This window comes from Helobdella robusta (assembly GCF_000326865.2).
Source record: "Helobdella robusta unplaced genomic scaffold HELROscaffold_41, whole genome shotgun sequence".
In the NCBI taxonomy this organism is placed as follows: Eukaryota; Metazoa; Annelida; class Clitellata; order Rhynchobdellida; family Glossiphoniidae; genus Helobdella; species Helobdella robusta.
The window spans coordinates 534,519-562,235 of record NW_008704941.1 but is presented as its reverse complement, the minus strand read 5'-3'; the positions used below and the strand labels follow the sequence as shown (position 1 = coordinate 562,235).

General features: G+C 34.6%; 1 protein-coding gene across 1 annotated transcript; it reads right to left on the bottom strand.

The window, feature by feature from the left end:
* Positions 1 to 92: 92 nt before the first annotated feature.
* On the bottom strand, positions 93 to 24,840 carry HELRODRAFT_193020 (hypothetical protein; the record flags this gene model as incomplete). Its single annotated transcript, XM_009025350.1, has 30 exons — positions 93 to 745; positions 1,159 to 1,287; positions 1,410 to 1,784; positions 1,924 to 2,154; positions 2,396 to 2,446; positions 2,896 to 2,967; positions 3,766 to 3,872; positions 4,251 to 4,968; positions 5,141 to 6,480; positions 6,659 to 6,854; positions 7,190 to 7,329; positions 7,462 to 7,874; positions 8,000 to 8,218; positions 8,332 to 8,429; positions 8,998 to 9,073; positions 9,466 to 9,621; positions 9,914 to 10,000; positions 10,283 to 10,390; positions 11,015 to 11,125; positions 11,806 to 12,165; positions 14,385 to 14,732; positions 14,953 to 15,106; positions 16,253 to 16,367; positions 18,506 to 18,656; positions 19,368 to 19,424; positions 19,905 to 20,027; positions 20,306 to 20,419; positions 21,772 to 21,895; positions 23,956 to 23,997; positions 24,794 to 24,840. The coding sequence occupies 30 exons, from the start codon at positions 24,838 to 24,840 to the stop codon at positions 93 to 95; spliced, it is 6,915 nt and encodes a 2,304-aa protein (XP_009023598.1).
* Between the last annotated feature and the right edge of the window lie 2,877 nt (positions 24,841 to 27,717).

The following is a 27,717-nucleotide window of genomic DNA, read 5'->3' as shown; positions in this document are numbered from 1 at the left end:
AACAAATAACATCACAACCGCGTTCGTCAATGACACCTTTCAAAACATGACCACTCACATCATCAGCAACAACAACAACACTGGCTTCGTAATTAATTTTTCTTGTTGCTTCCGACAGCGGAGGAAGCTGGTGGAGATGAAGTGGACGAGCAGACAGGAAAGAGACTGCCCAGTGCCCATCCATTGTTCAAACTGCTCCCTGTGCTCGTCGGGTTCCAAATGCTACCACTGTTCTCCAACGTGTTGAATGGATCAAAAACCGAGTAGGTTGAGCTGTTTTCGGAGCTAGTGCGCAGTGTGTCGGTGTCGTAGTTTGTGTCCCAGATGGATGGGGAGGGAGAAGTTGTCGGAAACCAACAATCGGAAATTCCATTACCCAAACTTGCTCCATCTTCGCTTCTTAGGCTGCCGCCAACAATACTACTGCTCACAACTCTGTTGCCGTCATTCTCACTGGCTGCTGGCGAACCCATTCCAAAAACAGAACTGCCAACACTGCTACTACCACTGGCGTTTCCGCTTGTACCTGCTGAGCCGATGACACCAACGTCACCACTACAAATTCCAGAATCGAAGCAACTCTCCAGGTTGTTGTATCTCATGAGACTGTTGTAATTGCTGGTACTTGTGGCAGGTTGGTAGGTGGGAGACGGAGGAGAATGAGAGAGGCCCTGTACGCCCCACAAACTCGAGTAATCATTCCAGGGTTGGTTGGAAACTTGCTTGCCAAATCCAGGCCATTCTTCTGTTATGAGTGATGCAATAATTATTATTGTTGCGTTCATTGTTACGGTTAAGATTATTATTTAACATCATGATTGATATAACGGGTAAGGACTGTTAAACATTTCTTACCAAGTATTTTTATAAATAATCAGCAAGCAACAGCCGTTGCCATTATCGTTCCTAGCATTTAAAATCACAGACATCAAATATTGGTCATGTAATTTTATTCTAAAACTTTTCCTTCAGATTGCCAGATAGTCGATCGATAACGGAACAAGCAATCAGGAAGGTCGACCCATTAATATAAATATATATATATATATATATATATATATATATATATATATATAATCATCAATCAATTCTTGGTCAATCAATGGACAACAAATCCAACGAATGAAACAAATAAACAAAAGAGAAGAATGAACCAACCAGAAAGCATAAGACTCCTTTGATAGTCCAGAAACCTCTCTCTACGACTGGCCAGCAGTTTCTGCATCAATGTAGCCTGTCCGAGGGGAGGACCAAATGTGCTGGCTGGCTGTGCCGCCTCCAACAAACCTGTCACGAAAAATACATTGTTCTTCAAAATTTCATTTACTTATTACAACAATTACAATGATTACAATAGTTATAACAGTTACAATAATTACACTGCCGCACCAACATCAACAACAACCCACCTTCGTTCTGAAGATAGCTTCTCATTCCAGCATTACTGAAGAGTTGATTATCAGAAGCATCATTGAAGACGAATCTACTGCTGCCACTGGTTATGAAGGGAGACAAGGAGGTGATGTTGTCAGCTGTGTTGGTGACGTGGCAGCTGCTTGTGTGGGTAGCAGTCAATGGGTTCACCGCTGGCGGAGTTGATTGGTTCCATGTGCGTCTCACTGTGGCGCCAACTGCGGCAACCGGACGAGATGCAGAAGACGAGGAGGAAGATGAGGATGAAGAAGAGGAAGATGGAGAAGAAATGACAGCGGGAATGTTGCTGTTGTTGATTATGATAGCTGTGGTGATGACGTTGGTACTGGATAGACTTGGCTCTAACTGATCTGCAAACAAAACCATTTTTAACCGTCAATAATACTGGCGTCATCACTATTATCATTATCATCGTCTTCACCATCATCGTCCTAATCTGTATCATCATCATCATCAGTATGACAATGAACTTTATAACGAGATACATACTTTGCAGGCTGTGAGTTGAATAGAGAATCTGTTGTTGTGCTTGCTGTGCATGACTGTCCTGATCTTTCAACTTCGCCATCTTCGCTGATGTCGTGTCAGACTTGAAGGATGATGCTGGCAAATGTTGCTGTTGCTGGTAGTGCAGTTCGCTGTTGGTGGTGGTGTTGCTGTTGATGATGTTTCTGGCCTGAGCAAAACTATTGGTCTGTGCTACGATCTCACTCATTCCATCTGATGATAAGAAGTGGTAATAACGACAATGACCACTGTCGTTATCATTGTAAATATAATTTTTGTCCTTCATTAAACAACCATGACAAACGTAGGCGGAGTTGATTACAAATCACTCATTACTTAGTTTCTTAAGAATCTCTTGTGCCAAGCCTTGTATTTACAAGCCAGCACTGCACTATATGCACAAATGGTCGATAGCATTTGTGTGGATAGTCAATGCACAATATAACACGCCTACTGTCTGATCCAAGCCAATGAACATCCAATTTTTTAGCGCCACTGATCTTATCTGAATTTCAATGTCACAATCATAAAAACAAAAATAATAATTTTTAGCCAACCAACAATTTGATTCTCCATTTATTCTATACAACTTTTATCTAACAGAAATTTCGGATTAATTACCAAACTGTGAACATTTCCAAGATACATCTGTTCTAAGCATTGGGCAATAAGCCAAACCAAACATACACCCAGCCAAGTCATTCTAAATGTCCTTAGGTAAACAAACATTCCTGCACTTAATGTTAAACCAATTAAGAATGATTGCAATCGTGTTGTGGTTGCTGTTGTTAGTGCCAGTGTATGATCGTAGCACACTATAACACAAAATTAACAAGTCTAACTAATTGGATAAAGAAAAGAAAATTTTAAATAAATTTAAAACAAATGAAAACTAACTACGAAAAATGTAAACAAAAAAATTAAAAAAAAACGAAAAAGGGAGAAAATAATGACCAGAGGAAGAAGACGGGGGGTCCCAAGTTGGGAGTGGTGAGGGGGTGCGTACCATATATGGTCGGAGGACACCTTATTGATGGTGGTGGTGATGATGATTATTGTGGTGATGATGATTATGGTGATGATGATGATTATGGTGATGATGGTGATGGAAATTACGACGAAGATGATGAATGTGATTTTTGTTACAAAAATTAGACGATATATAAAACGATGGTTGTTCTGCAATGAAGTGATTATATTGAAGATAGTGACGATGATGATAAGAGGAGAGGATTTCTTTAAATTTGAATATGACAACCTTAGTACAGCAAGACAGCTTTGATTGAATAATCAAATTAGTTAAACATATTATTAAACTTTGATACTTTGAGAATTGTCTGACAGTGCAAAAATATAGATTAGTGGCTGATGATGATGACGTATATAATGATGCAGCGATGACATATTATGGAGTGAGTATGATCCATGATAAAGGAGTGCTGATAAGACTGTTGTGTTGAATTGGAGCACCTTAAATAAGCTACTAAACAAACAAATATAAAAAGTTAATTAATTAATTTGACTAAGCAAAATTAAGATAACTTTAAACTTACTTATATAAATAAGAAAAATGTTCTTAATAATTGTTATTCAAATGAAACAAATAAACATAAAATAAATCTAAGTGCAAGGAAAAACAAAACTGTACATACTCCAGACACACACGCACGCGCACACACACACAGATACACACACACACACAGATACACACACATTTAATGTAATATAAAGCATATGAATTAGTGCAATTAAAAAGTCGTGCACCAATCAAATAAACAAACAAATATGTACGAGTATGCGCGACAGTTCCATTGGCATACAAACCTGTATTAACTTTCTTCTTAGTAAGTGTCTGTACGTTTGTAGGCATTCTTAGTGGCTTGTCCTGGTAGTGTTTCACCCCTGCTTTCAAATTGAACTTCTCATTCAGGCTGTTACAGATTGATTAAATGGAATAGGAATAATTTGATTATAAAAATTACAAATATTTTTCTCAAAAAATGTTATGGCCTATTCTCTAAGAGGTATCTATCTATCTAGCGGACACACGGCATGCATTAGCGTGGATCGCATATTAACACTGTGACCTATGATCTATCGTTAAGCGAGCGTCTCTTTCAACTCCAACCTGATAACCACAAAACAGAGCTAGGAGCCTTCAAGTTTAAAAAATGCCATGTGATTGTCCAATGTGAAAATGACAGTAAATAAACCAAATGTCAAACTAAAATGCTACAAGTTGAAAAATATCAAACCAAAATCGAGGAATATGAAACATTATCAATTTTCCTAAATTGAAAAAGACTAACGAAGATTTCGGTGTGACAGAGCTGTGGTTAAGAGATGTGTTGATGGTATTGCTAGCAGAGGATTCCAAGTTACTGCCACATGGACTGTTAGGGGCATAAGTAGGGAATTTAATGTTGTTGCTATCAATAGGCTCGTTCAGAAGAGTTTTCTTATTTCTCCCTTTGGCGACATTTGTGCTGTTGATGAAGTTGCTGCTAGCAAACGTGTAAGTAACAGTGGTGGATGTCGAGGGTGTGGCGGCAGTGGGATAGTCCTTAGCAAGTGAGGCCAGGTAATCCAATGAGTTATCCGATGAGTTAGTACCAAAAGTGAATGTAGAAGTATCAAAGTTAGGAACCGTTGTAGCAGCAGTAGTAGTAGAAGCAGGTGTAGTGCCAAGTGCTGCATCAGATGTCATTTTATTATTTTGTTGTTGCTGTTGTTCAGATGACTTTTTAGCCTTATTAGCATGTTGTTTCTTGAACTTGGCAGAAGTTGCAGCGTGGTTCTCAGTACTGTCAGAACCGTCGAATGTTGCATCACTTTTGGCTGCTGCTGTCGTTGAAGTTGCGGCGGTGGTAGCACCTGTACTGCTGCTGGGTGAAGTTGAGAACGTGGCGGTCGTGGATGCAATGATGTTAGCCATGGTACTAATGAGAGATGTGGCAATGGAAACAGATAGAGAGGATGATTTTTTGAGATCCTTGCTTTTACTTGCTTTCGAAGTTAGCGGGGCATCTGAGAGTGGTGACATAGAATCATACTTCTTTTTTGGTTTTTAATTTTAATAATCAACTATCTTCAATTTTTAGAATTTTAAATAAATATTTCTAAAAATAAAATTGATGCTGATATGAAAGAACAAATAAAAATTAGTCTGCCATGATGCAACAAACACACAGTTGATTACTTTTGGTCCTACATGAACTAGCAGCAGAATCACTGATACTTGTCTGCTGTGCAGTTGTTGATGCTGTTGCTGTTAGAGGAAAATCTCTGTTAGAGATTGTTGGTGTTGTTGAGGAGGTTGTTGCAGATGTTGCTGTTGATGTCACAGGTTTGTTGCACTGCTGGAGTAAGATCGAGGATGATGAGGCACTGTTGCCTTTCTGCTTTTTATTCTTTTCAACTTTCCTGGATGACGTTTCGTTGTTGGGAATTTTTGGAGATAAAGCAGCATCATTGTTGAAGACGTCATCATCTTTCGACGACTCACGAGAATGCTCAATGCTATCGTGCTTATTTTTGCCCAATTTTTTAGCATTACCATTGAGGAAAGAATTGAAATCTGCTGGATTACTTGATAGCCTTCGACTGCACACTGACATTGTTGTTTGAGCATTTATTTTTGACGTTGCGGTTGTTGAAGAGATGGTTGTCGCTGTTGTTGTTGTTGTCGTCGTCGTTGTAGAAGATAAGGATGGCGGTGGCAGTGTTGAAGATTTTCTAGAAATGTTGTTCTTATTTGGATGGCGAACATGTTCATCTCCACTAAATCTTGTTAGGCTGTTGGTGATGTTGTTGACCAGCTGCCAGAACGCGGAAGAGAAGCTCCATTTTGAGGATTCACTCGGTCCACCTGCACTGATGTGCTGCTGCAACTTTTCATCCGCTCCACTCGGGTAACGGCGACGATGATGAAGAGATGACGTCCTCAATCTCACGTTCGCCGTTGATGACGACGATGATGACGACGTTGATGATGATAACGATAGATGAGATTTATCCTCGCAAAGGAGACCGTTGTTATTGCTTGGATGATGATGGGATTGATGGTGGTGATGCGGTTGGTAATGATGATTATCCTTGCCTACCCACGAACTTCCTCCATTGACACCGGGCTTCCGATTATACACCCCACTACTAACAACACCGCTTCTTCCTGCATCTGTCCCGCCATTACTGCTGCAAATGTCACTGCCAATAAACCTTAGGTCAAAGACCTTTCCTTTGTCGTATCCCACATTTAGGTAATCTAACTTTCTCTTTTGGATCTCGGATTCCAGTTCGAAGATTCGTTTGGCGTCAATGAACGCAGCAAGGAGGACGAAAATGAAGAGGAAGAAGAGGATGATGACGATGCAGTAGTATAGAGTCTGTTCCCAGGGCGGGCGAGGTACGGCCAGGACACACTTGCTCATTATGGGCGGTGGAATGATGGATTGCAGAAAGTACATCACTTGCACTTTTGTGTTCGTCTCCATGTTGATGGTCTGGAAGGTTTTTGACATTGTGAAATCCGGAGTGTAGCTGTATAATAATAACAATATAGCTTTAATATAATATGAGTTCAATAAAGGTTCAAGCCGCAACTGTTCTTGAAAATCAAAATCCCTGCTAGATACATATGAATAACACCATGCAGAAACATTTACAAAAACCAATTTTTTAAAAATTTGTAACAAAAAACTGCACAACTCAAACTTACAAGATGGTAACTTTATGACTGGCATTGGGGAGAAGCTCGATGGGATGACAGTCAAACACTTTGAAGCCATAGCCCTCGCACAACTGGTCAGCTATTTTGAAGGACCTTATATGTAGTGGCAGTTGGCCTACGTTTCGTAACGTGAATGTCCTCCTTACAGCAAAATCTGATGACGTGACTTTTCCATTTTGCTTGTCTGCGTGAATGTTTGGTTTGAAGGTTTTTCTTATTAAATTAGCTAAATTAAATTCATAACTACGATTCGATCACAATGGCCATTTTGAAAAAACTAAGACACAAAAAATAAATGCCATCATTAAATTAACAGCAGTATCATTAGCAAACTCATCATTTTTACTCATAGATGTCATCTTTTTCACTCACCACACCAGGAACAACATCATCTTCCTCGACCACCATGCGAATAATCATTCTCAATATCTTGCAATACCCATTAAACATAATCATTCTCCTCATCATTATCACCCTTATCATCATCTTCATCATCGTCAACGCCTGCTTCCAACTTACCATCACAGCTTCTAAAATGTTTCTCGTTCATCTCAAAGACCAATGGCTTGGAAGAACCAGGCTTTCTGTTACTAAATCGGATCTCACCTTGACCTCCACGACCTTTCAAGGTCATTATTTCGAGACCAGTCAAGTTATTTCTGAAGTTCAAATAATTGAAACGAAGCATGAACGAAAAAAAACAAACACAACAACAGTGTAACAAGTGGCAATAGAACATTAAATCTAAAAAATTGCTAGTATGGAGCAAAAAAGAGTAAAGGAAATTGGACCTGATAAACACTAAATAACTTCTTTCTAAATCATCCATAGGATGGAACGCCACATCAATATAGGCGCGTTCACGTGCCTTCAGGATGAAAGTTTTTGCATCTCTGTGACAACGGTAACCAAGGACGCTGTAAACCAGTTTGACGGTCTGATTGGTTGCACTATCTGTGATGTTTGTGATGGTGAATGGTGATATAAAGAGACTGCTGTTGTTTTCGCTGTCATTCGCATCCTCTTGCTGCTGCTGATGCTGATGTGGTTGTTGCTGATGTAGTTGTGGCGGGAAGTATTTGTAAAGATTGTTTAGTCTGTTGATGTTTGCAAGGAGTTGCTGGTAGTTAGGGTAGAGATCATTTTCGACGACCTCAACAATTAATGGGTGGTCTGTTGGGTTTTCAACTGCAAATCTGTGCTTCTGTGTGTTAAGTAATCATCGATAAACATCACTTCGCCATCTCTGACTTATTCAGTAAAAAACACAAAAATTATATTAAATCATTTTTTTTCAAATATCAAACTGATATGAGAAATAACACCAACCACAACTTTGCCAATATGCGTTAGATAGAAGTTATGATAGTGATGCTCTAAGATTGTCGGCCAGCCAAGATAGGCGTGGATTGNGAAGAGGAAGCCGTGCACTTGGTTGGTGTTCAGTTGCATTGTGACATTTACACTGAGTAAAAAACAGAAATCACCAGNTTCTAACATTACTGCCATTACCATCACCAGATTAGTTCTGGTTCTATCACTGACATCCTAATCGTCATCGTTGTCGTCGTCATCATCTTCATCACCTTCATCATCACCTTCATCATCACCGTCATCACTAAAGAAACAAAAACCCCTAACATATTCATCTTCTTACTGACGGTATCCATCCATCTGCCAATCAGCGTGGAGCATATGGTTGAGTCATTAATGTATACATCCTCATCCAGGGACAAACCTGACATCCACATCTGGCCAACTATGTAAACGTATAAAAAAAATATGTACGTGTGCGTGTGCGTGTGCGCGTGCGTGCGCGTGTGTGTGTGCGCGCGCGTGTCTGTGAATGTATGTAACCCAAACAATCAAATAATTCAATATTAATATTATTCCTCTCTGAATAGAGAGAGAGAGAGAGAGAGAGAGAGAGAGAGAGAGAGAGAGAGAGAGAGAGAGAGATGAAGAGATTAGATGTTTGTTTAATTTCTCTGTCCAAGCTATAAAAACAAACGACTCAGGTTTAATAATATAAAACATTCTAGAGACTATCATGTCTGATATATCTATCCATACCATCATTGTAATCCACCTCATTGTCATTGTTAATGGGCCAAAATTTTAACAGGACAAAACCATCATCATTAATTATCATCACCAGATGTAAGTAAATATTATCATCATCATTCTCTAAATTAGGTCATAAATCATCATCAATCATCTTTATCAACAAATACAGGCTTTATCATCATCATCACCAAACATAATTATAACTATAAAAATAATAATAATAATTGTTATCATCAATTTAGTCATAGTTTGTCAGTAACCTGTGGAGTTGGTGCCAAATGATGAGTAGCATTCATCACGGCAGCCATCTTGTGGACTGAACTTCAAGAGACCAATCTTTATTTATTTGTATTATTATTATTATTACTATTATTATTATTAAATTTTTACAAATTTTATCATTGCGCATTATTTAACTAACATTAACTTATATAATATATATATACATATATATATATATATACATATATATATATATATATATATATATATATATATATATATATATATCATTGTATGTTTTTTATTGTGAAAAATAAAAGATGTCCCCATTATTATTTCATCAAATGGACTTTATCACAAATGGAAAAGAAATTTTGAAAAATAGAAAAAGATGATAACACAAAAGATATATCTAAACGAGGTATGTATATATAGAGAGAGAGTATCGTTGAATTCATCAAAATGACTTTATTAATTAGCGAAGAGAAGTATTTTTGAATACGTACTGCAGAGTCTTTATTCGACCGGGCAATCGGCGTTTTGTCATCAGCAGACGGAATGTAAGTGAACCTATTGTCATTTGGCAGTATGGAGACATCCAATATGTACATGTCCTCTTGAAAGGTGCTGCGAGCCTTCAGCTCTAAGATTGTTGACTTGCCCTAGATGTGAAAATAATGAATTCGTCGTTTTACTCCGCTGATCCGAATTGATAATAAGCAACGTGCCATTAATCAAAATTATTTATAAAACCCACTCAATCAAATCTCTCCTAACAACTAAACAAGGTGAAAAGTAATTCAAAAAAAACCCATTCAAACAATAGAACATGTCACAACAACAACAATAACACCAATGACAACGACAAAACTACTACTACTACTAAAGCTGCTACAAAAACGATGGCAATAACTGCTACTACCATTACTACAACGACGACATCTGCTTCCTTACCGGAAAGCAATCAATAAACTTGAGTCCTGACGGGTGTATGGTGAGACTGCCGTGGGCCGTTCTTAACGTAAATGGTATTCGCAGTACCTGGAGTAAAATGATTGGTTAAGGGGCTGAAATGTTTTGAAACCATTCACCATTTGCATGTGTCTTTCTAAAACTTGTTGAATTCCTTTTAATGAAAATAAATAATAAAAAGTACAAATAACACATACTTTTCAAGAAAAAAAAACAACTGGTTTTACTAAATCAAAAACTAAAAACAATTGAAACAACTGAGGACGGCCAATAAAAACATGTATTGAAATAACTGACCAATAACAGTATAGTGATGGTATTAACAAATTGTTACAATTACAAATGACTGACCTCATATTGTGATTGGATGAAGACCTCAGCTGTTAATGATTGTTCTTCGAATGGAGCAGTTATGTTAATCATGAACATAGCTACATGGTCACTCTTTAAAACATAACCCTGCAATTGTCCGACATAGATAAATTTTTATAATGTAATTATTCAATTATTATATTATTATAATATTATATTATTATAATATTATTATTATTATTATTTATAAATATTTATAATATAATTATTATATCAGTAAGTATTTAAAATATAATTATTATAATACAATTTATAAGTATTTATATAAATTTATATTTGCTAACAAACTGTGTTAAAACCCTGTAAAACTTCATGTGATAAACTTAAATGCAAAAATTTCACACACACAAAACTTTTTACACGTCAAAGAAAAATAACAGGCAAGCAGAGATGTACATTATTGTAAGATCGAAAAACATTGTGTGTAAAAAAAATAAATGAATAGAAACACGAAGAGAAACAGCTTAATTAGAATCATCAATCACCCACACTAACTAATCAATACTTTTCTATTCCTTGTTCTACGTCATACAAGAATATCAGCTGAAGTCAACCCCATAACAACATAAGACAGCTGCCATTATCACATCAACAACCAAGACAACCAAGTGTGCATCAACAACCAAGACATATCAACAATGTCGACATCAACAATGGAACAAACAAACAAACACACAAACAAACAAGCAACATCAACAAAACCCAACTGACTTGAGATTGCAGATGAAAGTATTGAACATCGTTCACGCGCGAACGATGGTGATCACCGACTATGAAGACAGACGCGTTGTGGTAGTTGGTGTAGAAATTCGACAAAAATATCTGTAAAAAATGTTTTCAATTACAATAACGATGCAGTGAGTGAATGTTGTAATGGTGATGATAATACAGTGAGTGTATGAGATAAATATGATAAATACCGATCAGCTATTTCTGCGGTGACATAGTGATAATAACGATGATGATATGGCGAAGATATGTTTAGTTATTTGTGTTATGATTGTTACAATAATAAAAATTGTACAATGAGTGAACGAGCCAATAACGGTAAGTACTATGATTAGCTATAGTAATAATAATGATGATAATAATATGGTGAGTAAATCCGATGATAATTATGAATACTGTCATGTTATTTGCTAATGACACAACTGAAATTCAAATGAAATGAGTAAAATAACCATAATAAAAGTGGTAGATAATAATGATAGCAATAAATAATTATAAACGAATAACAAATAAACAGTAAAATGGACTAGAAATAACTCTGATGACAATTAACAGTCTGGATTATGGAAATAACAACAATTAAGATAATGGCAATTATGATGACTGGGGCGACAACGATGATGAAGATGACGACGACAACAACAACAGCAGCAACAATAACACCAACAACAACAATAATAACAACAATAACAACAACAAAAACAACAGCAATACAGACGACGACATTCATCACAGCAATGACAATAATAATAAAAACGATGGTAGATTCTAACATCAATAGGATTATCATTAAGCAAAGTAAAGTTGACAGTCCTGGTTTCACCGGTTGCAAGCATTCCCATGTCAATGACGCGCGTCCTACTGGCGTCATCTTTTTCATCATCATTTCCACTACCATCTCTGTTATCATCATTCTTGTCATAGCCTCTATCGGACTTATTGTCGCTATCATTACCGTCTTTACTGACTTTATAATTGTCTGAATCAATGTTGTGGTTGCTGCTGCTGCTGCCGCTGCTGCTGCTGCCGCCGCTGCCGCTGCTGCCGACAGATTCTGTGTTGTCATGTGGAAATCTTGACATAGAAGGTTGGATGTCGAACATCTGATAGTACGATGATGATGATGTGAAGGTCTGGTGGTGAGTAATGATAATGTGGCTTGTGATGATGCGATTTGTGATGATGATGGTGTGGTTAGTAGAGATGATGAGGGTAGAATATGGAAACTGACAGTATGTATTTGTCAATTCGATATAAGTATTTAAATCAAACTAAAATAGTCGGTGATTGATTCAAACGATAAATTTATTTATTTACAAAGATCAGTAAACTCTATAATTTTAAGTAATTTCTTAAGAAAAACGTCAAATTTTTTTAAAAAATACGAAAATAAACTTGAGATCTTATGCTATAAACCAGAACAACGAACTTAAAATGAAAAGTTTAAATTAAGATCAGATCACTTTAGATGCTTTTTTTAAAAAATAAATGAAACTACATTTCAAATTACCCTGAAATTTATGTAAGAAACATTCTCATCCCCACCAACCAAGAAAAAATATCACATTATGTAATTATAAAAGAATTATCAAAATCTGATAAACATTTCAAATCATCATCATCATCATTATCATTATCATTATTATTATTATTATTATTATTATTATTATTATTATTATTATTATTATTATTATTATTATTGTTATTATTATTATTATTATTATTATTATTATTATTATTACGTGGAAATTGGTCAATCTTTCACGTATCTAGGCATCATTATCATTATCATTATTATTGTTATTATTATTATTATTATTATTATTATTATTATTATTATTACGTGGAAATTGGTCAATCTTTCACGTATCTAGGCAAACTGTATGATTATGAATGCAAAGATTCCAAAGCAAAAAACGAGTTACAGTTGAAGGTCACTCAGTTGTTGGAAAAGATCTCAAAGTTGGATGTGCGCCCACAACAGAAGCGTTTTTAGAAGGTTTGTTCCCACTCAAATAAATTTTGAACTTCGCAGCTACAGTTTCTCGTTGACTTGGATAGCAGAAAATCTGGATAATCTAATTGTTGAAGCTATCCGAAACTGGTTGGATATGCCAATTAGTGGCTGTGTAGCAGAACTAAATTCGCTGCCAGCAAAGATGAGAGGCCATAATATTATATCCCTAAAAGATACCGCAGAGAAAACGAGATTGAAGCTGCGAAACTATTTTAAAACCAACAAAAACAAAGAAATTCAATGTTTGTACAAAGAATCAACAACCAATTACATCAAAGTTGACAATATCCTTTCAAAATCAAATGCCCTAAAATCATCGCTCAAACAGCTGGAAGATGAAAGAGTTGAATCAAGTCTCAACCACGTTCTTTCGCTTGTGAGTCAGGGCACAATTATATCAAAAATAAAAACCGTCATCAAAACTAATAATATTTCTCGTTGGTCAAAAACTCTGGAGAATCTTGCTGGAGTCCTCTTCAAATTTGCCAGAAAATATTTGGTACAGCAACTGCCAACAAACGCCAATTTGTTTAAATGGGGCAAAACTCTTCTGTGCCCTCTCTGCGGTTGTAAACAAACAAATAAACATGTGATTTCTAACTGCGGTTCCACATCCGCACTTAAAAGATACACTGAAAGACATAATAAAATTTTGGCCGCGATCACCAACCGATTGAAACTGTGTGCGCCTGCCTATTGTCGGTTGTTTGCAGATTTGAAAATTGACGGTGTTCACCCTATATCAGATCTGTTCAACACTCTACGACCTGACATCGCCATCCTACAAGGCAACACAGTAGAGATCTTAGAGTTAACGGTCTGTCATGAAACAAATCTTGAATCATCCAGGCAATACAAGATCAAAAAATATTCAGATAATTTGCACAGTAATCTAAATGACAACTATAAACACTGCACAATAATTATAAATACTTTTGAAATATCACCAATAGGTTTTTATAATAATTTTAATCTTTCACTTTTTAAAATTTTGTGGCCGGATTCTTTCAACAATGAATTGATAGAGACTGTTATAAAGCTATCGTATGGCATATATTGTGACAGAAACAATTTGTGATATATATTTGAATATACTTCACTGCTATGTACTTTTTCTAAAAAATGAGCATTGTGGCAATCATTGACATTTTATTACATTATTGTGACATTTCATTATTTTATTTTCATACTTATTTATTGTCTTTGCTTTGAAATAAAAGAGTTTTCATTATTATTATTATTATTATTATTATTATTATTATTATTATTATTATTATTATTAATGATGTTGTTCATTTGAAATAAAGCTGAATAAATGAACAAAGGCTAATTAACCTTAAGTTTGCCATTATAAATGAACAAAGGTATAACGAATGTAGAGAGATTTGTATGTAGTTGCAAATGTGTACGTATGTGCATGTTGCCAATCTTGTTGATTCTGTTGTTGTTGTTTTTATGTCTGTTGCTGTTATTGTTGTTGTTGTTGTTGAGGACGTGATTGCTGCTGGCGTCGTTGCGATCCTGGATGTTGCTGTTGTTGATGTCATTATAGTTGATGTAGTTGTCGTCGTCGTTGCTGTTGTTATTGGTGTCTGTGTCAGGTTGTGAGTTGTTGAAGACCAGTTGGAATAGAATGGCAGAAGAGTTTACGTGTATCAGGAAAGGTATGGTAAGGTTTTGGATCTGCCACGATAATGATGATGTTGCTCTGATGATAAATGTGATGACATGAGATGTTATAGAAACATTTCGAAGCAAAACTATAAAAGTGGAGTAAAATTCAAATAATTATCACAAAAATCAACATTGAAATCGATAATTTCATTTAACTTTCTGACATCAAAACACCATTCCACACCAGACCACACCACACCAGACCACACACCAGAACACACAAACACACCTTGAAGACGTGAGAAGCATTATTGGGCAGAGAGATGTTGTAGACAACTATGGGAACATGGAAGCTGTTGTAGAAAGTGAAGTTTTCTCGGATGGTGTTGGCCACGATGTCCGAACTATAGAACGTTGTCTTGCTCCCGTTGTAAATTAAGGAACTGAATTAGTGGAAAGAAGATGTACGTGCATGTATTGAATGGATAAGTATTATTATTATTATTATTATTATTATTATTATTATTTTATATATATATTATATATATTATTTTATATTTATATAGTGCCCATTAAAAGGTTCTCACAGGCGCATGTATGCATACATTTTATGAGAATACGTTTCTGTTGTAGTCAAAAAAATGAAATGACTACGGAACGAACATCATTGGAACGAACTACAGTTGGAATGAACGTTAATAATACTGGCAAAGAGATGATATTAAAATGAAAACCAGTTGCAAAGATGAAGATGCCAACGCAAAAAAACAAAGATAACAATTTCAGGAGTACAAGCAAAGATGGGAACTAAATTATGAAAAAAACAATCAGTAAATTGGAACCACGTGAAAACAAAAGTAAATGAATGCTTACATACACACATATACACAAGCACCACACAAATGCACACACACACACACAAACACACAAACACACACACACAAACAAACACACACATATACATACACACACCTAAGCTGTATAGGCAGATCCCTGGAAAGCCATGAACAAATAAAATGATACAAAGACAAACATTAACCAAAATGCATTTGTGCCATACAAATTCAGGCAAACAAACATAGACCTACAATACAAACATATGCACACAAAATCAATTAACGACAGAAAAAAGAAACACAAACAACAAAAGCAAAATGAACCACACCTACTCATATTAAAAAGCATCATCCTTTGGATGCAAAAGAAGTTAAACATTCATTGTTGACATTTGAATAAACTTTGAATAAAAATAACCATTCAAACACAACAAACCCTAAAACACAGATAAATGTAATATATTTGGTAGTGAAATGGTTATGGCGTCTGTTCCTGCTTTTGTGGTGACTGAATTCGAATGCAAAAGGATCCCCATCTATCACAAGCAATGTGTGTCTGTGTGACACATGGATTCACGCACATGCACGCGCGCTTTGTTTGTGTGGTTGCTGATGCCTCTGAGAATTAATAAAAGGTAGAAACTAAATAAATCTATATAAACAAACATGCGCAAACGTGTGGAAACAAAAAACACCCACATACACGCGCAAGCATACAAACTTATAAATGTAAAACAAAATAACAAAACTAACCCAAAGAAGACCTGTGCTTGATATCTAATGGTTAGCCTGTTGCCGTTGTGGTTGTTGACGTTGGACCATACGACGATGTTGCCCATTGTGTCTGATTCACTTTTCACTCTAGTAGCTGTTCGTTCGTTCGTTCGTGCGTGTGTGAGTGTGTGCGTTTGTTTGTGTGTGTGTGTGTGTGTGTGTGTGGAGTGTGCGTGCGTGTGTGTGCGAGTGTATGCGTTGGTGTGTGTGTGTGTGTGTGTGTGTGTGTGGAGTGTGTGTGCGCGTATGTGGGTGTACTTCTGAATGCATGACCATGTATGTAGGTTTTATGTTGTATGCCCACTATTATTTATTACATACACATAAAAATCAAGTTTATTGCAGTTTCATGGGATCTAATAGAGCAATGCTACGCAAAGTGGTGGTGGTCCGAGAAGCAGCAGGTGCCGATCCGTGCCTAGCTGCCGAAGTTAGCGAAAGCTAATTAGAAAAATCCTAACTAGCTCAGACTTGACATTGTACACAATAAAAGTTATATTAAACGGCCTGCGAAAAACACATGAATGAATGAATGAATGAATGAATGAATGAATGAATGAATGAATGAATGAATGAATGAGAGAATGAACGAACGAACGAACGAACGGAAGAACGGATAAACATATCAAATAAACAAGAGAGATTACCATGATATGAAACGACGGCAACGACAACGCCATTTTGAACACCGGGCTTGATGGTAGTTGGTCGGAAACATATTGAGATGGCATCATTCGGGGGGTCCACTGTTATATTCTTTAGGAGGAAAAAAAACAATCTCAAGTTAGGTTGTTATCATCAATGGCTACAATTTTATAAGTTTTTTCCGACTCCTTCATTGAAAATTTTTCGGCTCCAACTTCGAGTAATAATATCTGACTCCTGATTCCAAAGACCAAAAAAAATGTTCAATTTTGCTTTTTAAATTCACTCGAATGTCGCTACTAACCAAACGAAACGAAATTTTGTTTGGTTTTCGGAATTGAAAATTATAAGAGCTAAATGAAAAATACTTTGGAATAAACCTAAAATTGCTTTTCTCAGTAAACATACTTTTAAATAATTGTGTGAAATTATTCACATTATTAACACCAATTATCGTAAGTAAGAAAATAAATACATTGCGTGTTGCTACAGATATGTATCTTCTAATAAAAACATCATGACAAAAATTTTTAGAATAAAAAATTAAAAATTTAAAAAAAAGTTAACAATGAAAAATATCCGAATTCAATACCTGAAAAAATTCTGACTCACTTAACTTAAAACGATCTTTCTATCAATCAGCCAGCCAACCAACCAATCAATCAATCAACCAGCCAGCCAACCAATCAACCAACTAACCAATCAATCAACCAACCAACCAATCAACCAGCCAACCAATTAACCAACCAACCAATCATCCAGCCAATCTATCAATCAGCCAACCAACCGTTATTTTGATAAATTTCAACCCATTGTTAAGTAGTTTCAATTCAATGCTCTTTTCATCATCAAATGTTCTGAGAAGACCGAAATCTAACATCTCACATGTGGCATAGAGACCAGGATCTGTAAGTGTGCGTGTGTGTGTGTGTGTGTGTGTGTGTGTGTATGCGTGTGAAAGAGAGAGAAAGAGAAGAGAAGAGAAAAGAAGAGACAGAGAGAGAGAGAGAGAGAGAGAGAGAGAGAGAGAGAGAGAGAGAAAGGATGCTGTTCACATCAAATAAATAATTGGCTAAAATATAACACTACACCACTATTTTATTGTCAATCTATCTTATAAATATTAATATTGATATTAATAATTATAAAATTATGTGAACACACTGACGTTTATATGTATGAAAGATGTATTTTTACGAAATCTATGGATAGCTACAAAACTAAGAATATTTATTGACTGAACTGATTTACCTTATTGAATGCATGTTCAGTTGATCGGTTAGTTGATTGATTGGTTGATTGATTGATTGATTGATTGATTGATTGATTGATTGATTGATTGATTGATTGATTGATTGATTGATTGATTGATTGATTGATTGATTGATTGATCAGTAACTAATCGGTTGATTTTATGTCATGCACTCAAACAGATATCATGATAAGCTAACAAAAATAAAATGTACTCTAATTTCTTTACCCATTTATATATCAGAGAAAAAGAGAGACAGAGAGAGACAGAGAAAGAGAGAGAGAGAGACGAGAGAGAGAGAGAGAGAGAAAGAAAGAGGAGACGAATAAACTAACTTGAAGTAACTTCCACTTCAACAGGTACAACGAGCATCTCATTCCAGCTTTCCCGATTGGTGCGTATTCGTATGAAGGCCGTGTGGTTGTTCTCCACCCTGCCAAGGAAGTTCGCCTTCATTATCGGCTTCGTTTCGTATGGCGGGATTTCCTGAGCGAGAGAAAGAAAGATTGATGAATTGAATGAATAAATGGAAAAACGAATAAATGAACGAATAAATAAATGATTGGCTACCTATGATGAAACAGAAATACCCCTCGACGCTATTCACATTTGTCACTCGCCTCAGTATCACGCAACTCCGCTTTCACTCTGTCCTTCTCCACCTGCTCTCTCCATCCCAATCGCGGACGACCCCTTCCTATCACTCCTTCAACCTTGAACTCCAACGCTCGCCTAATCCCTTCTCAACACATGTTCATACCACCGCAATCTCGATCTCCTTACCAATGTCACAATGTCCTCATTCAGTCCCATCATCGATATCAGCTCTGTACTACTCCTTCTATCCCTCACTTGAACCCCACACATCATCCTCACCATAGCTCTTTCAGCCCTCCTCCTCCTTTGATAGCAAATGAATTTCAATATTATGGTGAATATTCCAAATGTAATGTGTCCTATCGCATGTTGTGGCAATCATCATAGAAATCGCTGAATGAACAATATTTCCGTTATAAAGAAATAAAACCATCATTGTCAAACAACCAATCAAACGATCAACCAACCAAACAATCAACCAACCAACAAACTAATTAACCAACCAGCAAACTAATTATCCAACCCATAACCAACCAACCAATCCATCAACCAGCCAATAAAAAAATCACTACCGACCCACAACTCCTTGGATGCCTCGACCCCGCCCGATGGAAGTTCAAGGTGGAGGTCACTACCACTGCTGTACACCTCTTCAACCTGGGTCCAGATTAATTAGTTGTTGGTGGTTATGATTAACAATAATAAAGATGCTGGTTTGTTAATGCTAATCATAAAAAAGAGCGCCGCTATCGCTACCACACCCCCCACTAAAAGTAAAATGAAAAAATAGCGCCGAAATCATAACAGCTAATGCTATAACGATGACGATGTGTGTGTGCGTGTGTGTGCGTGTGTGTGTGTGTGTGTGTGTGTGTGTGTGTGTGTGTGTGTGTGTGTGTGTGTGTGTGTGTGTGTGATTTAATTCAAATGAGCACACATGCGTAACATTTTGAAATTTTGAAGACGACCAATCAAACAGCAGATCAACCAGACAACCAGCCTAACTGCCGGCTGGTCAATCAATCAATCAATCGACCAACCAATTACCCGAACAATCAATCATTTAATCAAACAACCACACAAACAACCACACAAATAACCACAAAAACAAACAAACAAAAGGTCAACCATTGAGACCTGGAGTATGGAGTCATGTGGATTGTGTAGAAATATGAGAGGTGAGAAACTACTGTTGATAGGAACCCGCGCTCCAAGGAAAGGTCTTATCCTGTATGGATTCTCAACACCTGTCCCGTGCACCTGTATTGCAAATATGATGATGATGATGATGGTGATGGAAATGATGATGGAGAAGATGATGATGATGGAGATGCTGGTGTTGCTGATGATGTAGTTAATACTTCATACCATGTAATAAAAATGACAATAAAGAAGATAAACAATAGCAATGTATCCAATAGTATGAAACATAAATTAACAAAATGAACAGTGAATAAATTGGCTGTTACCAGTGAATCAGACAAGTAAATGAATAAAGAAATGAATAAAAAAACAAACAAACGAATAAACAAACAAACATTATATTTAAATGAGCCCCTAGATGAGTGTATGTAGAGTGTTGTCTTAATTTGACCAAGATTTCTAGCTAGGAAACAAACTTCAAATGTTGTGTTACCAAGTGGTGGGACTAACTGTAAATAAAAATTATAACATTCATAATTTATTGACAATGATGATGATGACGACGATGACGACGACGATAATGATAATAGTAGCGGCAGTGGAAAGGAAAATAAATTGCCAAATAAATCAATAATAATTTTTTCACGTTTTTTTGATAATGCAGCTGTCTGACATTTTACAACAAAACTCAGCCTGGTATCAAAATAATAAAAGGAATAAATTACAAACAAAAATACAAATACAAAATAACAATAATAATAAACAATTATAATAATTATTATTATTATTATTATAACAATAACAATAATAATGATCAGATCTCAGATCTCAGATCTATCAAAATGATCCATTATATAAACAAAGGCAAATATATAAAAAAAATTGCATTAAAAACTATGTAGAATAAATGTAAAGTGAAAAATTGTATGTAGGTAGAGAGAAAGAAAGAGAGAGAAAGAGAGAGAGAGAGAGAGAGAGAGAGAGAGAGAGAGAGAGAGAGAGAGAGAATATACAACAATCACACATACGTTTAACATTTTACAGGACTTTGCTTGTAAATTCTAAACACACATGACCAAACACACAATCCATCATATGCACTAGGTACTTGCACAGGAAGGCTTACTAAACAAACACACAATCAATAGGAATAGAGATATTTAATGTAATGTGTGTGTTTGATTGCGTGTGCGTTTGTTTGCGTGTGTGTATGTGTATATGTGTGTGTATGTGTGTATGTATGTGTCTATGTATGTGTGTGTGTGTGTGTGTGTGTGTGTGTGTGTGTGTGTGTGTGTGTGTGTGTGTGTGTGTGAGTCTATGAGTGTTTGCACATATGTTCATTAGTGTGTGTTTTTTATTGTGTGTGTGTGTATGTCTGTGCACTCCACACGCATACCACACACGCATAAGTACAAGATTACACAAACATGCTTAAACCTTGTTCTTAAAGAGAGACATAAACAGACCAAACATAAAAACGCATATGGAATTGAGAGTTAAATTCAAGGTCCAATAAATTACATGCAAACACACACACTTTCCACGCATACACGCGCGCACACACACATACACACACGAACGCAATCAAGCACATCAGCACAGAAACAAAAAGGAAGTTTAAATAAATGAATGAATAAATAAATAAATAAACATCTAGAGGAAACTGACAAGCACAAATAAATGCATACAATTAAACGCCAACTGAAACAGGCATGGACACCTAAACTCACATGCAGATTGGCCAGCAGACAAACACTGAGCACAAGATCACAACCAGGTCTACACAAACCTGGTCTTTGGAGGCAGACACACCCAGAAATGCACACAGACAAACAAGCATACCCACAGAAACACAAACCTTATCTTCAAAGAATGAACAGTGGAAGTGTGAACTACTGCCCGAGATGGAAAGTAGGTGGAGGCTGGAGTGTGGGTCCAGGTTCTGTATGACCACCTGCTCCACGTATGGCATGCCTATGGGCCTGTCGGTGATGGTGGCGATAATGATGAAGATGATGATGGTGGTGGTATCAAAGTTGATATGAAATATGATAAAAGCGATTCAAGTATGATAGAAACGATGTTGTTGATAATGAAGATGACGATGATGATGAGGAGGATATAAAATAATAACGTTATCATAATATAATGAATGATGAAAGTACAAGTATGATGATGAGAGTGATGACGTCAAAGTTCATCCTTAGCATATGAAAGTGAATATGATGATATATGGCAGTGATAATTGTGGAAAAGTGATAATTGCCAAAAATGATAATAAAAATAATAACTTTGATATGAAAAATAATAATGAAGAGGTATGCTTATGAAGAAGTTTATAATAAATATCAATGGCACAAAATACATTTACAGAGATGACAATGAAGATGATGGTGATGGTGGTGATGATGATAATGGTGATGATGATGATGGCGGTGATGATGATGATGAAGATGATGATGGTTATGATAGCGATGATATCAATAACTGAAGCTAGCAGCAATAACAACAATAAACAAACGCAATAATTGCAATGAAAAATATTGTCAATAAAACATTTTTTAACATTGCCTTGCTCTTGTGTCTACCATATTATAATAGCCAAAACCATTAAAAATGATGATGAAAATGATAAAGATGTTGTGTAAAATCATCACAAAAGAGCAATAATATAATGTAATAATATAAGTACTGATGTAATATATTATCAGCTACAAGATTATTAGCTAAAATGATATTAAATTATAAGCTATAATATTATTAGCTGATATAACTTATATAATAATATTAAAAGCTATAATATTATTAGCTAGAACTGGCAAAATAACATAAATAGCTATAGAATTATAAGCTAGAACTGTTTCAATAGCATCATGATATCAGTAAAAATCGAATTTTCTGATAAATTTCATTTGCATAGTTTTTACACCTAACAGATTTAAGGCAATAAATAACAACTGGCACCAGCTCCTCAATGCATAACAGAATAAGGAAGTAAATATATATGTATGCGTGTATGTATGTATGTATGTGTGTATGTGTGTGTGTGTGTGTGTGTGTGTGCGTGCGTGCGTGTGCAGCACATTAGTTATAGCTCTTGTACATACCCACGTATGTACATACCCACGTATGTACATATGTACGCATGTATATATGTAAATATAGAATGTATGTATGGATGCATGTATGACTACCATTATTTAGGGGTGTAAGAAAGTAATATTGATTGTTATCACCATAATTTAAACAGCTAAAAACTCTTCAGTTAATTAACCATGTAATCAAATATTCACATATTCACTCTAGAACATGAGTAACAGCAATAATAATTACTCTAGAGCTGGAGTAACAACACAACAACAGAGGATTAGAATTGCCATCTTCAATGTATAATTAAGTGTAGATTATGATGACATAAACCTTGTTTATGCATGAAACAATTATATGATGATGACGATGATAACGATAATGATGATGATGATAATGACGATGGATGATGATGAAAATAATGATGATGGTGATAATGATGATGGTGATGATTATGATGGTAATGATGAAAGACTGTGATAACTAATAATATTAATTGGTTCTTGTAATAAATATTTATGCTGATGGCAAAGGGTTTCAGATTTCACTTATATAATGTAATCAATGAAAATGAAATGACCAAAAGGACAATGATGATTGAAATGATGATAATTAGGGTGACCACCAGGCTATTGAAGTGTCAAGTAAAAGGATGATGATCTGGATGATGATGATCTAAAAAAAATATGATGATGAAGTTGATGATAATGACGATGGTGACGATGATGGTGATGATGATGGTGATGATGATTATGATGGTGACGATGATGGTGATACCATCATGGTGACATGATCAAGAAAAATATAATGATGATGATAATAATAATGATGATAATTAAAATAATTACAATGATGACAGTGACAATGGATAAACACCATGATGATGACGTGATGATGATGGTGGTGGTGGTGATGATGATAATGATGAGGATGAAGATGATAATGATGCACCAACCTATTGCCATACTCCAACAGCATGGGGCTGAAAAAGACTCCACTAATAAAAGAAAAAAAAAATTATTTATTTTATCTCATTTTACCTGTGCAATATTACATTGTTTACTATCATCTCACATCAGATCTAACATGACTTTTCACATGAAATGCAATACAAAATACAAACAATCTTTGTATGTGTGTATGTAGGTTTGTATGTATGTTTGTGTATGTATGTTTGTGTATGTATGTTTGAATGTAAGTATGTTTGTATAATTGTATATTTTTATTGATCTATCAGCTACTAATTATAATTAGTGTTAAGTGTTTTTTAGTTGTTTTCATATAAGAAAAAAATAACATAAAAATAAATAAATGTAGACAAATTTAGATCATCATTATGATCAATCAATAAGAATATAATTTCAAAGGGTTAACTTAAATTTAGATCATTATGATCAATCAATCAATCAATCAATCATTTATTCATTCATCCATTCATCCATCCATCCATCCATCCATCCATCCATCCATCCATCCATCCATCCATCCATCCATCCATCCATCCATCCATCCATCCATCCATCCATTCATTCATTCATTCATTTATTCATTCATTCATTTATTCATTCATTTATTCAATCAAAAAGGAAATAATTTCAAAGGGTTAACATACCTATTCAGATCTAATGAATCCTTCCTTAGATTATTCTGAAATTGAATGAAAATAATCATGTAAGATGCCATATAAGTTTCAAGAGGAGTTTATAAAAGTTTAGATGTAACTCAAAACATTAATATTATTAATTTATTTAATTTAATTAATTTATTTATTGAGTATTATTAAAATTATTTACTTTAAATGAATTTTCAACTTTGATGTTGTATGATGAGTCATGGTCATTTTCTTTAAAGAATCCTTTTGAATGAATAAAATTATCTTTTAACTTTTTATCTCTAATGCTAATCAATTGAATAAATAATAAATCAAACACAAATTTTATTTCACTCCAATAATGAAAGTTCAACAATTGTCAATGATTGAAAACAAAAATATGTATTTGTATGTTTTGTAGTGATAGAGAGAGAGAGAGAGAGAGAGAGAGAGAGAAATAGACATTTCAATAAATTGAAAAATTGAAGATTTATTATTCACAAACAAAAAAATATAATATTTATTTTGAGAAATAGCAATGCCCATGCAAATCAATAATCACTAATCGCTAGTCTCAGTCTCTTAATTAATGTCAGTCAATGTTGTTTTAATTTTAATTAATCAGTGAAAATTTTTTTTTATTGATAACATTTATTTTTTAATAATTCCATGTGTGACAGGGGTAATTTGGGAATTATTTTTAAATGAAAACTTCGCCACCACATACTAGCGACTACAAATTCATAGATCCGAGATTTAAATTTTCAAAACAGAAACTAAAAAAACTGAAACTGAAAATTGAAGCACACACACAGTACTGAAATAAGACAAATATCTTTAACAAAACACGCAACAAACAACCTCGGTTCTGCAAATCTAAACTCGCCCAGCACGTCACAAAACGTGAAACGACGTTCAAAATTATGAAATAGTGAACAAATTTTTTTAAGATCCGCTCTTTTTTTCTTTTAGTGGAAATCGCCATCTTACATTATTATTAAATAACATTTGTGTACTAGTGCTGTTCACACAGTAACCAAAGATTAAAAAACGATAAAAATTTAATAAATCGATTATTTATTGAATAACGTTGCACTACTACTGCGTAACAATTACCATCTGTTTTTACTACAATTACAAAATATATTGTCGTTTTTTTAACATATTCAAACAAGTCGCCATTATAATTTAATAATCTATTTAGTAACTGTGGCAAATCAATATTTCACTATTTATAATATGACCATTATTAAAGAATTAACACTGATATGTCAGTCTTTCGATCAAAAGTTTTAACAGAATTATTATATAAAAAAAAGCAATCTAGAAAATAAAACAATTAATCTGTTTGCATGATAATTTGACTATCCAATCAAGGCAAAACAAGTGGAAAACGAAGCGTTTTTGGTTTTGACGTGGCATAAATTCAATAGAAACGAGGAAGCTACGTAGAAACATTCTGCTTCTCTTTCATCATTTAATCATCCAGGTACATGGATATATATCATGGATATATATCCATGTATATATATCATGGATATATATTCATGTCCAGGTATCCTTTTTAAGCTTCATATTAGTGATCATTTTGTGTATGTATAGTACCCATAAGTGTACATATTTTTCCACTTCCACTGATGATTATTTATCATTACTAATTAAATAAATGTGAAGATTTATAGTTGCTTGGTATTGTATTTTTAAATCATCTTTGTCGAGTGAGAGAAGAAATAACTCAAATTTCCCAATGCAACACCGTCGTTGTATTCTGATTACAATTCGTCATGACGTGTACAGGTAACACTGACATACGAAATTTTTTTTACTTTCTTTATTAATTGGATGTATTTCTAGTTAACATTAGCACGCCGATTTCAAATTTGTAATCCGGTTTTTTGTATCACACCAAATTTTGGAGGAAACTTCAATTAATGTTTTACTCACTTTCATCAGTTATTGCCAACAGTTATACTATCATTATATGGTTCTTAAAATATAAAAAAATCTCTCAAGACATTTCAATTGTACTTACTATTCATCTACTTTGATGCGTTTATAATAAATAAAATATATTGAACTCGCTCAAATAGTTAAATAAAACTACAATCTAATCCACATGTCTGTCATGCAGTGACCGACTTCGAATGCAGGAAGTATCCCAACATTTGTACACTCAACTGTGAGTGCAGAATGCAATTTTTTTTCATAACAGTATCAATAACAATTGCAATACAATGTATTTATTTAACACTTTTTTTCTAGCAAAGAAGTACTCAAATGCACATCTTTCGGAGGTCATTTCAAATAGATCTTGTTTTAATTTATTTTGACAAAGTGTTCCAAACAATCTGTTTTCTAAGTATGTGATTCTAGTATAATTATAACACCAAATTGATTCCAAATTGAAAGAAAACAGGGTGGAAAGTCTCTGTTGACAAGAATTGTACGATTTTATTGATCGTTTCTCTATTGTATGTTTGATGTAAATGTACTTGAGAAGATGAAGACAGTTAAGATGATGTTGGTGATAGGCAAACGGTATTCTTAAGTGGAAGTGTATGAGTCGTTGATGGAATGTTTTTTTATGAACATACTGCATGTGTTGTTTATTACTTGTAAGCATGTGATGAAAATGACTAAAAAATACGAAAATGAATCACTAAGTTTCAGTGATTGATTTCATGCTTGACAGAACTTTAGCACTGATTTTACATTTTACGTTATCCTATCATTTATATTTTATTTTAGCTTATAATGTTTTTTTAATTATTATATAACAAAACATATTTTCGAAAGAAAGAAATATATCAAACATCAAAGATAATTCTTAACCTTTATTAACAATCGCTATCTGTAGATTGTTACCCTATATTGTCATATATAATAACGTCATATATATTTTTCCATATTTTTTAGATTCTCAAAGTAATATTTTAATTCTCAAAGTAATATTTTAATTCGATAAAAATAAATAATTTAAAATAAAATAAATTAATTCTTTCTCTTTTGAAATCAGTTGAAAGTTTTTTTATAGCTCTGAATTGAGGACGGCATGATTAAAAGTTAAAGTTCGCGTTTCATCATTTTATACAATGTGCAAAAATTAAAAAGAGATTGAAATAAAAA